Raw genomic sequence first — 17,515 nt, 5'->3', positions numbered from 1 at the left:
TCATTAAACATTCATCAAAAGAACATCCAAATACAGAAAAATCATCCATAAATACTTCCACAAATCTTTCAACCATATCAGTAAAAATAGCCATCATACACCTTTAAAAAGTCGTTGGTGCATTGCAAAGACCAAATGACATTCTTTTAAATGCATATGTCTCATAGGGACATGTAAATGTGGTCTTATATTGGTCATCTGGGGCTATAACAATCTAATTATATCCCAAGTAGCCATCCAAAAAAAAAATAGTATTCCTGTCCAACTCATCTATCAAGCATTTGGTCAATAAAAGAGAGAGAAAAGTGGTCTTTCCGGGTGGCATTATTCAATTTTCTATAATCTATGCAAATCCTCCACCCAGTAATAGTTCGAATAGGAATCAGATTATTGTTTTCATTTGTCACTACAGTCATTCCTCCTTTCTTTGGAACACATGGACTGGACTTGCCCATATGCTATCTGAGATTGGAAATACAATACCTGCATCAAGCCATTTAATCTCTTCTTTTCTTACCACCCTTTTCATGTTGGGATTTAGATGACATTGTTGTTTTATGCTCGGCTTGTGTCCTTCCTCCATGAGAATTTTATGCATGCAAAAAGCTGGACTAATACCTCTTATGTCAGACATTGTCCACCCAATTGCTCTTTTATGCTCACGTAGTACTCTCAGCAATTTTTCCTCCTGTAATTCAGACAAGTTAGAAGAAATAATAACATGTAATGTATCAGAACTACCCAAATAAGCATAATGAAGGTGAGACGGTAAAGGTTTTAGTTCCAATTTTGGAGCTTCCTCAATTGATGGCTTCGGAGGAGGACCATTTGGTCTGTTCAAAGGTTCAAAGGGATTTAAACCTTTCATATATTCACATGATGCATTCAAAATATGCTTCATCTCTTCAACCTCATCCTTAATCTCCAAACTCTCGAACAACACGATTGCTTTCTCTAAAGAATCTTTCAAATATACACTTGGGAAAATAAGTTGCTCATCCATATCCATGACAGATATCATAGACAATTCTTCATAATGGCGAGGAAGTTGAATTGCTTTGTATACATTAAAAACAGCTTCCTCATTGTCAACTCTCATGATAATTTTCCCTTCTCTTACTTTAATTATAGCATCACCTGTAGCCAAGATAGGTCTTCCCAATATAATAGGAATTTTTCATCTGCTTCAAAATCCAAGATAATGAAATCAGCTAGGAAAATAAATTTCGCAATTTTTAGCAGCACATCTTCAATCACCCCTTCCGGGTAAGTTATGGACATGTCTGCTAGTTGCAACATCACAGTGGTGGGTTTTTGAGCTCCCAAACCCAATTTTTTGTACAAAGACAATGGCATCAAATTTATGCTCGCTCCCAAATCACAAAGTGCATGACCTACATCAACATTACCTATTCTCACAGGGATAGTAAAGCTGCCAGGATCCTTAAGCTTTTGAGGAAGCTTATTTTGGACCCTTGAAGTGCACTCCTCAGTAAGTGCAACTGTTTCGAATTTAGTCAATCTCCTCCTGTTGGCCACAATATCTTTTATGTACTTGGCATACTTTGGAATATCACAAATTGCATCTACTAACGGAATATTCAATTGAATCTGACTCAACATAGAGAGAAATTTGTTGAACATGCGATCATTATTTTTTTCTGCAATCTTTGTGGAAAAGGTGGTGGTGGCCTTGGAATATTCACAGGCGCTGAAACTGTATCATCTTTCTTTGCTTCCTGTGTTGCTCTGGGAATCAATTCACCCTCAGGTATAGGCTTGTCTTTTTTCTTCTTTGGAACTTCTTCTAATTCCCTTCCAGTTCTAAGTGTAATTGCACTGATTTGCGGATTTTTCTCTGTATCACTTGGAAGAGAACCTACAGGACTAGTATTTTGATTTACAGCTAGCTGTCCCATTTGCCTTTCAAGATTTCTGAAGTCAGTTCTGAGTTATTGATTGTCATGCAATAATTTCTTCAACAAATCATTTGTACTTTCTTCTACCTGTTGGGGGTGGCCTTTGAGGTTGATTAAAATTTCCTTGGGGTCTATATTGATTCTGATTTGATTTATTTCCACCCCAAGAGAAATTAGGATGATTTCTCTAATTTGCATTGTAAGTGTTCCCATATTGTGCCTGTTGGTTCATCGGACCTCTACTTTGTTGTCCCACATAATAAATAGATTCAGGATTCGTTGGGCACATGTAACTCGTGTGATTGTCACCACACATTTCACAACAAATCGACATTTTTTGAACATGTTGCATTTGTTGTGTCTGGTTCATTTTCATTCTATTAATTTGATTTGCCAATTTTGCTATATCTGCTCTCATGGCGGAAAAATCATCAAGTTCAAGTACCCCTGCTGCTTTCTGTTTCATTGCTCTCCTTGGTTCTCCCTCACCTTGCAAATTATGATCATTAGTAGTGAAGTTGTTTAGCAGAAGTTATATTTCACTATATGGTCTCGCCATGCAACTACCTCCACAAGCTGAATCAAGATTCATCTTTGAAGTCTCATCTAATCCATCAACAAAAGTATGACCCAATACCTCATCAGTTTGATAATGATAGGGACAGTCTCGGAGTAGTTTCTTGTATCTTTCCCAAGATTGGCGAAGAGTCTCACCATCTCGTTGTTGAAACCCAAGAATCTGGCTCCACAAAGACTTTGTCTTTTTAGTGTGGAAAAACTTGATTAAGAATTTCTTTGCTAAATCATCCCAAGTATGGATTGAATTAGCAGGCTCCTTCTGCAACCATTCTTTAGCTTCCCCCAACAATGAAAAAGGAAACAAGGTTAGCCTGACATAGTCCTTGGAAACATTTGGATAGTTGTAAGTATCCATGATTTCCAAAAAAATCTGAATGTGCCTCTGCGGGTCTTCATGAGATAAACCTACATATTGCCCAGTGGACTGAATCAGCTGTACCATGTACTGTTTAAGCTCAAAGTAACCAGTGATATCAGGCTTCACAATAGCCTGAGCCATATTAGCAAGATTTGGCCTTGCAGCTTCTATCACCGGACGCCCTCCATTACCTGCCATCACCATTGGCTATGGTTGAACTAAAATGTCCAACTCTCTTTCTGATTTGTATCTAGCTTCCAACTCTTTCCTCGCTCTATGAAGTATTCTTTCAATTTCAGGATCAAGAGGGAAGAGATTGCTTGTGCTTCTACTCCACCGCATTCAAGAGAAGAGCATGCGTGACACAAACAAAGTGAACTGAAAATTAATGCTTAAACCAATAGCTGATAAAAGCTTAACTCAGTCAAGTAGCTAATTTCTAAGTCCCCGGCAGCGGTGCCAAAAACTTGTTGCGACCAAAACACTCACGCAAGTGTACGCGATCTTCAAGTAATATAGTAATTAGTAAATTATCATTCCCACGAGGACTTATAATCAACTTATCAACTGATGCAAACTCAAACAATTATCGATTCAAGCTAATTCATCACAAAATACATAAATAACTAATTTACAATTTAACTAGTAGACAAACAATAATACAACGCAAAGTTACTACGCCACTTATGAAATTTTCTTTTAAAAATTAATAAGAGAGATATTCCAGGGTTATGGTCTTGGTAGAGATCATGCTACGCTTTTAGCTTAAAATTGATTTATTGAATTATCTGGGTTATTGATTATAGGGTTGATAATATCCATAAGAATCTGTCGAATTCTTATGCACCTATTCAAGTTAAATTAATACATATATTTCCCAAATAAGGAAATTAAGTATAGTTCTATCTTAATCGCGAATCTTTCACCCGATGCCCAGGATCCAGATCTTGTTCTATATGATTCTATATGCAATCAAGAATTTCCTTTTTCAAGTTTAACTCAAGATTCGTAAATAGTATTTCACGCAGTAAAATAATTAACAGCAGAATCAAATAAATAACCCTTAACGATAAATTCAAGATCATCAATTTAAGCTTCAAACAACATAATCATCTAACACCCATAACCCCAGAATATTTGTGTTTTTAGCTACTCATAATTATACAAACATCAACAATATAAGTCTTAAACATCAAATAAATAGATACTAGAAGAAAGTTTAGAAAAACTCTTTTAATCCTTGCTCCAAAGTGTTGTCTCCTCTTGATTTTGATCCTCTAAGATGGATCTCCTCCTCTTTTTCTCTCCAAAAACAGGTCTCTCCCTCAATAATGGATGCTTTTACCCTTTTTAATTGTATAGGAAGGGGTTTTGATAATTATACCCTTTTTAGACCGAAATAGAGTAGCTCTACGATTTTTACACATCCGCGACGCCCCGTGCGACGCGTACATGGATTGGACAGAGGCAGAATACATTTTAACGGAGCAAAACAATGCAGTGCAGAATTTTGCACTGCCGCGGCGCCTCACGCGGTGCGGCAGTGCAATTTTTTGCGCTGCTTCATTTTTTCATTTGTTTTGCTATCCCGGCTTGCTTTGCGACCCCCGAACATGACCCCGACTTGATTTATTTAGCTTTTACTCAGACTTCAAAGCCCTAAATTAATCAAATTCATCCCAAATTAAGTTCTTAAGTCGGATTAGTTTCCTGCAAGGCATAAAGCATGAATTTGGTACAATTCATTATCATTTAAGCTCAAACCTTTGTAAAATGCAATAATTAAAGTGTTGTTACAATGACTAAAACACGAGTTTTTAGCCTATGATCAAGAAGGCGGAATTACGGTCGCCAAGAAACTATCTCGCAATCTCCACAGAAAGTCTCCAACTGGCAAGATCAGTAGCCGTTACTGTGCCCCGAGATACCTGGATCTGCACACAGGGGTGTAGGGGGTAACGTGAGTACACCAACTCAGTAAGTAACAAGTCCAAACTATGGACTGACGGTAGTGACACCAAACCTCAATAGGTAGCAATATTCAGTAGACATGCTTACAGTTCAAGTAAATCTTCAGCAGTGAATAAACACAGTATGAACAATGCAGAGTATAAATCCCAGGAACCCCTAAGTGCCAATGCACATATAACATGATCATTGTTGCGTATAATACTTCCACTCACAGTGCTCAACCACTCGGTACTGTATATGGCCCACTCGGCCCAGGAAAGACCCATCCTAGAATATATATATCATGACTATAAGTCACCTAGTACCGAGAAAACAGGCCAATCCAGCCGCATGGAGAAGATCTATCTCCACACCAATACTTCGGACAAGATCCATGTCCAGGGAAGATCCATCCCTCAATATCATCAACTGCGCTTACTGGGGTGTAAAGACTCCGGAGGGGCTTCTCTTAGCCCAAGTGCTATATCAATGCCAGCGAAGGCATGATAAATATCTTGCTGCGGTGTGCAGCCCGATCCCATACTGTCAATCAATATTCGACTCTCGGCCTTACTCAGTCAATACTCTCCAGTCTCACACATACGGGCTCAAAAATATCATGATACTTGCCCGAACAATGATATGATATGTCTAATACAAATATTCGAGACTGAGGCATGATATAATATGCATGAACAGGACTAAGTATAGAATATAAATGAAGCTAATGACATGACATCAATAAACGACATCTCGGGTCTCAACAGTATTGGCGTGAAGCCTTAACATGGTAATTAGCATGATTTGCAGCTCATTAACTTAATCACATAATTACAACACATATATCAATAAGAAAGAGTCACTAAGCGGTGCTCTGGAATGATCCAGGCTGCATTTCTCATTGTGCATGCCCACACGCCCGTCACTTGGCATTTGCGTCACTTCAATAGTAATCATAGAACACATAGTTCGGTGTTTCGAACCCTTAGAACCAAGTTTGGAAGCATTACTTACCTCAAGCCAAGCAAACTCTAGCCCATGACACCTTTTCCTCTCGATTCGGCCTCCAAATGCCCCGAATCTAACCAAAATTAGAGCCATAACATCAATATATGCTAAGGGAAAAAAGCTCACGCGAAAATAATCAAATTACATCACAAATCCCGAAATTGGTCAAACCCAACCCCCGGGCCCACATCTCGAATTACGATAAAATTTACAAAACTAGAATCCTTATATTCACATGAGTTTATACATACGAAGAATACCAAAATCCGACCAGAAATGACCCCTCGAATTCCTAGATTAAGATCTCCAATTTTCAAGCCCTAAACCCCCAATTTTTGCTACTAACGTCTGTAGATTTCAAGCTTAATCACTCAAAAATCATCATAGAAACAAGTTTAGGGTCCAAAATTCTTACCCCCACGAAACCCTCTTGAATTCTCTCTTCAAATTGCTCTCCCAAGCTCAAACCCGCATGAAAATGGTGAAAAACCACTCAAAAATCGCGAAGGGCTAAATTTATATGTTCTGCCCCAGCTAAACCGCTTCTGCGGTCGAAATCACGCACCTGTGGACCCGCACCTGTGGTCCCAGGTGTGCATCTGCGGAATTCACTTAACCGCCCAAGGACCGCACCTGCGATCAAAATCCCGCACCTGCGCTATCGCAGGTGCGTTCAAACTTCTGCATCTGCTATTCCAGCTGCTCTCGCCCATTTCCGCATCTGCGGCCCCCCTTGCACTTCTATGGCCTGCACCTACGGTCCCCAAGCCGCAGGTGCGCTTATGACAGGAACTTCAACAACTTCAGCTACAAATTTCCAACTCCAAACTTCCCGTCAACCACCCGAAATCATCCCGAGGCCCCAGGGACCTCAACCAAAAGTACGGACAAGTCATATACCACTATCCAAACTTATAACAATCTTTAAAACACCTAAAACAACTTCAAATCAACAAGATAACATCGGATTCAAGCCTAAGGTTTCCAAAAACTTCCGAATTCCGCAAACAATCAAAAAGTCTATCAAACCACCTCCAAATGACCTGGAATTTTGCACACATGTCACAAATGACACAACAGACCTGCTCCAATTTTGGGAATTTTATTCCGACCTCGATATCAAAATTTCCACTACCAACCGGAAAGCGCCAAAATTCTAACTTCGTCAATTCAAGCCTAAATCTACTACGGGCCTCTAAATTACATTCCGATCTCACTTCTAAGTTCCAAATCACCTAACGAAGCTATCTGAACCACCAAAATTCACATCCGATCCCCTTTTCACATAAGTCAATGTCTGGTTGACTTTTTCAATTTAAGCTTACTCAAAAGAGACTAAGTGTCTCAAACCTCTCCAAAACCACTCCGAACCCGAACCAACTAACCCGATACCATATAATACAGCTGAATAAGACATAAAGAAGCAAAAATAGGGGAAACGGAGCGGTAACACATGAAACGACCGGCCGGGTCGTTACATATGTGATAGACGAATGATACACAAGGTGATATGTCACACCTCTCTTTTTTACCTACACCCCCGGGAAGGAGTGTATAAGGGAGTTTTTCCAATTAAAGGACAATCAAAACGGGATTACTTACACTAAATTCAGAGTCGCCACTTGGGATAATTTATGGTGTCCCGAGTCACCGGTTGGAATCCCGAATCGAGGAAAATATTGACTCTGTATTACAGTCAGCGAGCCAGAAATCCAGGTAAGGAATTCTGTTAACCCGGGAGAAGGTGTTAGGCATTCCCGAGTTCCGTGGTTCTAGCATGGTCGCTTAACAATTTATACTTGGCCTAATTATCTGACTTATTACACGTTTTAAACTTATCGTGTATTTTTAGCTTTTATAACCGCTTTTAGCTTAATTATTTGTAATTATAGAATTGTCTTGAAACGAATCACGCGTACGTATATTCGTTTTATTTTTGTATGTAAGGAATCATGTCACGCGTACGTGTACATAATTAATAACACTTTTGGCGCGTCAAAATCATGTCACGCGAACGTGTCCACGATTAATAATGCTTTTGTCGATTTATTAAGAAATATTGGGTTGAAGTTGCGCGAACGCATCCCTCAAGTCACTTTTTAGAATCAAATTTGCCATCATGTTACGCGAAACGTATACTTAATTATAACACTAGTCTAAATCGAGCCTAAAGCAAACTACGAGTATTCATTTTTTAGAAATTGTAATCGTGTCATGCGAATGTGTACACAATTGAATTAATAACATTTTTATTATAAAAATGAATTTGGCCAAAGTTGCGTGTGCTTAAAACAAACTACGAACATTTGTCATTTTTGTATGATTAAATGGTAGGCGGCACGCCTCGGACTATATGAGCTAATTTAATTTAATAACCTCCGAAAACCCATTTTTTATTGAGAAGATTTGTTCGAAGTTGCGCGAACGCATACTCCGAATTATTTTTAGAATTGTAATCATGTCACGCGAACGTGTCCACAACCACGACAGTATATTAAACGTGCCTAAAGCAACTAACGCGTTATTAACTTTGCGAGGGCCCTGAAAATTAGCTAAATGGCACGCCTCGAATTTTAAGTATTTTTAAAAGAAATGCTTATATGAGGGCCACACATTTGTCATTTTTATTTGGCGCGGCGCATCCCGAATCTAATTAAAAGAACGTGACTAGTTCATCAAAGAACATAAGGGGATTCCTACTTATGTTATGCCAAAGCTTAAGCTAATAATTTAATAAAAAAATGAACTGGTAGCAGACCCATATTTGATTGTGGAAAGGCCGAGTTAGTCAAAAACCCACGTCTGATTGCCCATTACTGCAGGCTCAACTTGAAGCTCAGTTTGGCAGCCTGATTGCGGAAGGGGAAGACAATCGCAATTGGGCCAATGATGGCAGCCCAATACACGACCCAACAAATATGTTTGAAGCAAATTGCATCATTCAAGAAAATCTGGGATTGAACAAATACTGATAATCTTTGAATCAAATGCAAAGCACATTTTTATGCTAACATAGGTTCCAAAATGAAGATACAATCCTAGTTGCAACAACACACCTTTACACAAATTATTCACCAATTAACAAAACTCAAAGGCCCCTTCCCCCCAGTTTATATTAAATTCTAATTCAAGCATAACACATTTAAAACATATCACATGTCATAGAAACTTGCCAAAGAAAAACTAAATATGAAAGGTTAATCTGAATCTGAAAGTTTCAAGTCAAAAACTAAGCTCAAACCCCATTCAAAAACCATTTTAAGATAAAAAGTGCTCGTACATGAGCAACAACAGAACTGAAGGACAACTCTAAAACCATTGTGCTGTATTTCAAGCTATATAGGAACAGATCTAAAATGGACAGTGGGAAATAAATCCAAACCAAGCTTACTAGACCAACAACATGAAGGGTCTAAACTTGTAATTCGAACCACAGCCATGAAACGTACATCCAAATCATCCAATCTTAACTAATTAAATTAAGGATCATAATCTTCAATTAACACATGATTATACGAGGTTTAAAACATTCCTGAATCACCTATATTCAAACAAAGTTCACCCAATATTTAAATCAAATATACATCTAGGAATGAAATATCCAAAATAAACTAGACTGAAAGCATGAACAATAAAATGACAGAATCGAGCAAAAATTACAACAGGAACTTAGTGTTTTTCATTTAAACTCCAGCTCGGTTCACAGATCTTTACACAAACTTAATCAGGCTTCATTTCCAACATAGTTTCAAGAGAATACCTGGAATTCGAAAGAAACAACACAGTAAATGAGGAGGCAGCAGCAGAACAGTAGCAAGAAGCAGTGTTTCAGCAACAGAGACAACCAAGAAAATCAACTTTAACCCAAGAAATGAAATGCAATACTCAACGCAGCACAACCAGAACTTCAAACCAAGATCTTACAAACTAAAATTCCATTTATTCTAAACCTAGATGAATTAGAAAGTGTTTCAGAAATCGAAAATTTCAGAAGTCAAAAACAAGCTCAATGGAACAGTAGTAGCCTTTTTAGTAGTTTTAGTTTTTCCTCACTTCTCACTCCTCTCTGTATCCAAATCTCCTCTTTTTGAATCTCTCTCAGAATCCCTCCTTTTTATCTCTCCTCCCATTCCCTCTGTTGTTCTGATTTTCAGCTCCCTTAAATGGGCATTCCATTAGTGCATTTTCCACTACAACTTATCTTTTCATTTTTAAATTATCCACTCAATTATCTAATCCATTAGTGCTATCCTAACCCTACTATCCACTAGAAACTTCTTAAGTTAGGTGAATATCCCTTTTTATTAAACAATTCTCAAACTATATTCTGAAATCCTAATTATTTGATCAGAACTACTGAAAGTTCTGATTGTTTGCAAACTTGCACAAACAATTCTATAAAAACAAAAATCATCAAGCAGCCAAACCAAACAACATCAATTTTTGAATATATAGGGGAAAAGAAATCAGAAAATACCCCATACATGAGTGATTTAGAATTGAAACAAACAAGAAATAACCAAAGAAATGAACTCATTTGTGATTCGATCTTTAATTAACACCAAATTAAATAGACTTGTTACTAAATAAATTCAAACAAATTTAAATAAAAAAAATCTAGTTAAACTGACGAGAGAAGTAAAACAAATACTAAAAAAAAAAAAAAGCAAGAAAACTTACCGGCTCAACTGGACAACTTGATACCCAAAATTTCCTTTTCGATTTCATCGCCAAATAATGTTAGTCACTTGTTCTTTGTTAAAAGCAAGTGATTAACACCATTTCGTGATGAAAGCGACTCTAAAGTTATCATCACTTCTCGAGTTTAGGTTTGACTTTAGAACTCGGACTCTTGGATTTAAGATTCGAGCAGATCGAGCCCCATTCGAAGGAAACTGGTCATGAATTAGGGAAGAGGGAGTTGTGGTGGTTCTACGGTGTGAATTTGGGGTCGATTGGGTGAGCTAGGGTTTAGGGTCAGATCTTCGATCCAAGATTCGAAGAGTTATGGGGTGATTCGAGGAAAAGGGAGTGGGGATTTGGCATGAGGGGAGTGAGGGGGTTCTATGGTGTTAATTTGGGGCTGTTTGGGCCATCGGAACTGCCGTGAGGCAATTTCCGGTGGGCGGGGGACGTTGGTGTGAGGCGATGCATTTCTAGGTCTCTGAAGAGACGAGTGAGGGGGTGTTTGGTATATTAAATTAGTTAGTTAATTTGGGCCATTGGATGATGGGAATCCAAGGCTCCGATTAACTTTCTGATGAAACGGGGTCGTTTTGTGTAGTAACTGGGTGGCCCGGGTATGGGAATGGGTCGGGTTGTGGGGAAGGTTTGGGATCGTCCGATCAGGCTGGTTCAACGGTCCAGATCGAAACAACCGAAACAGCGTCGTTTGGTCTAAGCTGTGACAGACCTGACTGGGCTTATGCTGTGCTGGGTTAATTGTTTGGGCCTGAGATTTAATTTAAAACATAGCCCAACTGATTCTCTTCTTCTTTTATTTCCTTTTCCTTCCCCATTTTTCAAAAATTAAAACTAAAATCCTAATTAAATTATAAAACCCGAATTAACTTTAAGAATATTAATTAACTCTAAGTAATAGTTATCATAAATAATTATATACTAAATTAAAAGCAAATCACACAATTTGACTAAAAACACACACATATGTTATTTTGTGAATTTTCATTTTTGTAAAACACCTAATTATTAATTAATTCCAAGAACATAAAAATCAACTCCTAAATGCAGATGCTGTATTTTTATTTTTATTTTTATTTTTTTTATATTTTTAATACATTAATAAAATTAAACATGCACACGAACATATGCAAACAATCAGAAAAATCTCACAATAATTCCTAAAAATAACACATAATTAAAGAAAAGACCTAATTTTGGGAATTCTTTTGGAGTAATTTATATGAGGCAAAAATCACGTGCTCACAGCTGCCCCTCTTTGTCCGGAAACACGAAGAGTTTTCGTGCAAAGTTAAAGTGAGCAGATACGAGCGATTTTTGCCTGTTTGAACACTCCGTGGGAAGCATTTTTTGAAAGATTTGACCAAACCTCTGCTTCAAAGGTTTCCTACATATCCTTGGCTATAAAGGAATCAGGTCAATGTAGTTCGGGAAGTTTTGGTAGTTGGGACTACCATGAAGCTACTGTTTTACTGTTACTGCTGCTGCTGCTGCTGATACTGCCTACTGACCTCCTTATTGCACCATGACAAAAATGAATAAGCTAGACTAAGCTATAATCTATGCTTTACAAAGATTTATTTCCAAACTTGATCTTGTGACTGACGTTGCCTCGTTGACTTGTATCTTCCTCATAAGTTCCTTTGTGGCTGACTTGAATGGTATTCTTTGAAATGCTTTCCCTTCTTCTCTAGGCGGGCACCTGATTGCTGACCCTTTAAATGTCTTCCTTTGACTATTGTTTCCTTTCCTCAGTTCTCCAGGCGGGCTCCTGATTATTTGAAATTTGAATTGCTTCTTCCCTTCGTTCTCTAGGCGGGCTCCTAACTACTTGAAATTTGAATTGTATTCCCTTATTCTCCATGTGGGCTCCTGATTGCTGAAACTTGAATTGTATTCCCTTGTTCTCCAGGTGGGCTCCTGATTTCAACAAAATAGACAAAAGCAAAAAAAAAAAAAAATTTTGCCCCAGTTTGGTAGCTGGGCATATATAATCATGTTTACCAAATATCAGTAAGAACTTGAAAGTGGAAACTTGAATTGTATTCCCTTGTTCTCCAGGTGAGCGCCTGATAGCTGAAACTTGAATTGTTGTTCCTTGTTCTCCAGGTGGACGCCTGATTGCTGATACTTTAACTGTTGTTCCTTGTTCTCCAGGTGGACGCCTGACTACTGATACTTCAACTGTTGTTCCTTGTTCTCCAGGTGGACGCCTGATTGCTGATACTTCAACTGTTGTTCCTTGTTCTCCAGGTGGACGCCTGATTTCAACAAAAATAGCCAAAACAAAAGAAAATTTTCTGCCCCAGTTTGGTAGCTAGGCGCATTTGTGAGTGTTAAACTGAAGCATATTACCAAATATTGATAAGAATTTGAAAGCTGGGTCCCATTATCCATGGGGGTCCTGACAACTCTTAACTAAACGGCAATTTTAAATCTAAGCTATATCTTTTTAAAGGTATGACTTCTGCTAAATCTTGTTATCTAAGCAGTTTTAAACTATGTTCCATTATCCAGGAGGGTCCTGACAACTCTTATGCGAACTTTGAAACCAACTTATATTCCTTTTGGCACATATTTGTCCTATATTTACTACTTATGATTGTTTTAGGGTTTAACCTAGGTCCCATTTTCCAGGAGGGTCTTGAAAACTTCAAATTAAATCCTATCCTAGCAATAAAAGCTTTAAAGCCAACTTATATTCTTTTGGGGGTACATTTATACTAGATCTTGCTACTCATGATTGTTTTAAATTTTAAACTAAGTCCCATTTTCCAGGAGGGTCCTGGAAATTTATATGATCAAACCTGCATGGTACTTGCTTCACTCACAGGGTGCTTCCTGAAACAAATGCCATCTTTGCCCCTGTTTCAAATTAAAGAAAATCTTGTCAGTTCAAAACGTGGTAGTTAGTTGTGGCATTCTTGCTGGGGAGGGTTTTCTCTTTGCCCTGCTTTGCTTCAACAGACTGCCTTGAACTGGTCGAAAGGACTATTTTGACCTCATGACCGATCCTCAACTACAGGATCCCCAACTGTTGTTTTTTACTTCTGACCCTTCTGTCTGAACTATTATATATCCCATGACATTACTGAACCATTCCACCGATTCCACTTTTGCTTACACCCTATGTCTCATTTTTCATCATATTAACTTCAGCATGTCCTAGCCGTGTTTTGCTTTGTGCAATTTTGAATCTTGGTAGTATACTTTGACATTCCTTCTTATTTGTTGGAATAAAGCTAACCTTGGAAGAGCTTTAGGGGAATAAAAATTAATAGCAATGAAATGCGACGATTTTGAGAATTAAGAATAAAGAAGAAAATCCAAATTTGGATGACTGTTGGAGATAGGAAAAAGGAACTTATCTGAGTGGAGTCACTGGCACCAATGATCATGGTATGCATTTTGGATTAATCAGCCCAGTCTATTTAACCAATCTCCTTTCCAATTGTTTTACTTTGTTCTCCCCGATTTCCACAACCCAATTTTACTTTCCGCCAACTTATGGACCTTGTTCGACTTGCAGTGCCCTGAAGGGTTTTCACCGACAAACCTTTCTCATTCGTTTGTTTCTCAATTCCTTGTCTCCTTATGGTGCCCGTGAAGGTTTTCACCGATAAGACTCTCTTATTTTTACTTTCTCTCAGCTTTCGTCGCCTCATGGTGCTCGTGAAGGTTTTCACCGATAAGACTCTCTCATTTTTACTTTCTCTCAGCTTTCGTCGTCTCATGGTGCCCATGAGGGTTTTTACCAATAAGATTTTCTCATTTTCATTACTTTTCCTGTTTGGACCAGAGTGTTATCCTGATATGAATCAACTCTATTTGCTCAACTTGGCATCTCTCGAAGACTGGTCGGAAGGACTTTCTTTGGATCATAATGTGGGCTTTTGGATGGGGTTAGAAAGAAAGGGTATCAAAGACTCAAAACAATTTGACATGAGTTTAAAATTACAACTCTTGGAATCATATTTCTTATTACAAGTACAACTTCTGCCCCAGTTTCTTGCTTGGGGACCTTTTGCTATTTTATTTTACTATGACCGAGCCGTGAGGCTGCCTACGTATCCTTAACAGGAATCAGGTCAAACATAGTTCACACCTGAATTTCCTTGTTGCTATACCTTCTCTTTTCACTTCTTTTCTTTTCTTTTTTTCTTTCTTTTCCTTTTCTTTTTATTATTGATTCAAAGAGGGGTATGAAAGAAACAAATGCGGCTCAAAATGGGGAACAAAGGGTAAAGTGTTTCAATAGCAGAACAAATTGCCTTCGTCATTCCAATCTTTGAAACAATTCCAAGTACAAACAATCAACAATTATAACAAAGAAATCATACATAATATCTCTTGACCGCGTTGGAATTGATGGCCATGTCTATGCATTTTCCTTCGATATCTGTTAAACATAGAGCACCATTGGATAATACTCTGGTCACAATGAATGGCCCTTGCCAATTCGAGGCGAACTTGCCTTTTGCTTCAACCTGATGTGGAAGAATACGTTTCAGCACTTGCTGACCCACTTCAAACTTTCGGGGACGCACCCTTTTGTTGTATGCTCTTGCTATTCTTCTTTGATATAACTGGCCATGACATACTGCTGCCAATCATTTTTCATTAATCAAGTCCAAATACTCCAAACGGATTTTGACCTACTCATCATCATCAATCTTAGCCTCAACGACAATCCGAAGGGAATGGATTTCAACTTCTGCAGGTATTACTGCTTCAGTGCCATATACCAACAAATAAGAAGTTGCACCTACCGAAGTGCGAACAGTAGTGCGATATCCCAACAACGCAAATGGTAATTGTTCGTTCCATTGCCTCGATCCTTCTACCATTTTCCGAAGTATCTTATTTATGTTTTTGTTGGCTGCCTCGACTGCTCCATTTGCCTTGGGACGCTATGGGGTAGAATTGCGATGTGTAATCTTAAACTGTTGACATACCTCTTCCATCAAGTTACTGTTAAGATTAGCACCATTATCTGTGATGATCACCTTTGGGATTCCGAATCGACAGATGATATTTGAGTAAACAAAATTGACCACTGCTTTCTTGGTCATCGATTTGAAAGTTTTGGCCTCAACCCACTTGGTGAAATAATCATTGGCTACCAGAATGAACCTGTGCCCGTTGGATGCTGCTGGCTCAATTGGTCCAATGACATCCATGCCCCAAGAAATGAAGGGCCATGGTGCCGACATCGTGTGCAATTCTGATGGTGGAGAATGAATCAAATCTCCGTGTATTTAGCACCGATGACATTTGCGCACAAAATTGATACAATCTCACTCCATGGTAAGCCAATAATAACCTGCTTAGAGAATTTTCTTCGCCAACACATATCCACTCATATGTGGTCCGCAGACTCCCGAATGTACTTCGGACATGACAGTCGTAGCTTGTCTAGCATCTATGCATCTTAATAATCCAAGGTCTGGTGTTATCTTATACAAAACCCCTCCACTTAAGAAGAATCCATTTGCCAACCATCGAATTGTTCTCTTTTGATCCCCCGTGATGGATATATCCCCATTTTGATGTACTCTTTAATATCGTGGAACCATGGTTCACCATCAAGTTCTTCTTCAATCATGTTACAGTAAGCATGCTGATCTTAGACTTGAATATGCAGTGGATCGATATAAGCTTTGTCCGGATGGTGCAACATTGATGCCAGGGTAGCCAAAGCATCGGCGACCTCATTGTGGAACCTCGGAATATGCCTGAACTCCACTGATCAAAACTGTTGACAAAGATCATGCAAACATTGTCAGTACGGTATGAGCTTCAAATCTCGCATTTCCCATTCTCCTTGAATTTGATGTACCAGAAGATCCGAGTCTCCCAAGACCAAGACTTCCTGGATATCCATGTCTGCAGCTAGTCTTAGACCCAAAATACAGGCTTCATACTCAGCCATATTGTTGGTGCAATAAAACCGAAGTTGGGTCGTAACAGGATAGTGATGCCCTATTTCAGAAATAAGCACAGCTCATATCCCGACTCCTTTCATGTTGGCAGCCCCATCGAAGAAAAGTTTCCAGCCTGGTTTTTTAATTTGCTCCAGTTCATCGATATGCATCACTTCTTCATCGGGAAAATAAGTTCTCAATGGCTCGTAATCTTTATCGACCAGGTTTTCGGCCAAATGATCAGCCAATGCTTGGGCTTTCATCGCAGTCCGAGTCACATAGATGATGTCAAACTCTGTGAGAAATATCTGCCACTTCGCAAGTCTCCCTGTCGGCATAGGCTTTTGAAAGATATACTTCAACGGATCCAAACGCGAAATGAGGTAAGTAGTGTAGGATGACAAATAATGTTTCAATTTCTGAGCCACCCAAGTTAGGGCGCAACATGTCCTTTCCAGATGAGTGTACTTAACCTCATAAGTTGTGAACTTCTTGCTAAGATAGTAGATGACCTGTTCCTTTCTGCCGGTGATGTCATGCTGCCCCAGTACACAACCAAATGAATTTTCCAAGACTGTCAAGTAAAGAATCAAGGGTCTTCCTGGTTCTGGCGGAACCAGCACGGGTGGGTTTGACAAGTATCCTTTTATCTTATCAAATTCTTCTTGACACTCATCAGTCCACTTGACCGCAGCATCCTTCTTCAGCAATTTGAAAATAGGCTCACAAGTTGTCGTGAGCTGAGCAATAAACCTTCTGATGTAGTTCAACCTCCCTAACAGACTCATCACTTCAGTCTTATTCCTCGGAGGTGGCAATTCTAGGATGGCTTTGATCTTTGATGGGTCCAACTCGATGCCTCGCCGGCTGACTATGAATCCCAACAGTTTTCCGGATGGAACACCAAATGCGCACTTGGCAGGGTTAAGCTTGAGATTGTACCTACGAAGTCTCAGGAAGAATTTCCTCAAATCCCCAACGTGGTTGGCCTGATGCTTTGATTTTATGATCACATCATCCACGTATACCTCAATCTCCTTATGTATGTCATGAAACACTGTAGTCATTGCTCTCAT

At 38.8% G+C, this 17,515-nt stretch overlaps 1 protein-coding gene across 1 annotated transcript; it reads right to left on the bottom strand.

Moving 5' to 3' along the window:
• Positions 1-412: 412 nt before the first annotated feature.
• On the bottom strand, positions 413-1,919 carry LOC138890374 (uncharacterized). Its single transcript, XM_070173756.1, has 3 exons — positions 1,707-1,919; positions 1,410-1,611; positions 413-1,137 (listed from the first exon to the last, which is right to left on the bottom strand). Exons 1-3 carry the CDS (start codon positions 1,917-1,919, stop codon positions 413-415), a joined length of 1,140 nt encoding a protein of 379 aa, XP_070029857.1.
• Positions 1,920-17,515: the final 15,596 nt, after the last annotated feature.

This window comes from Nicotiana sylvestris, chromosome 4 (assembly GCF_000393655.2).
Source record: "Nicotiana sylvestris chromosome 4, ASM39365v2, whole genome shotgun sequence".
Taxonomy (NCBI): domain Eukaryota; kingdom Viridiplantae; phylum Streptophyta; class Magnoliopsida; order Solanales; family Solanaceae; genus Nicotiana; species Nicotiana sylvestris.
Note: the sequence above shows the minus strand (reverse complement) of the source record. Positions and strands in the feature narration are given on the sequence as shown.

Coding starts and splice junctions, on each gene's coding strand:
- LOC138890374 (XM_070173756.1), bottom strand. CDS start 1,919: ATGGGACAGCTAGCTGTAAATCAAAATACTAGTCCTGTAGGTTCTCTT. Junction 1,612..1,706: donor ATGATACAGTTTCAGCGCCT/GTGAATATTCCA, acceptor ATGTTGAGTCAG/ATTCAATTGAATATTCCGTT. Junction 1,138..1,409: donor TACTATCCCTGTGAGAATAG/GTAATGTTGATG, acceptor TCTTGGCTACAG/GTGATGCTATAATTAAAGTA.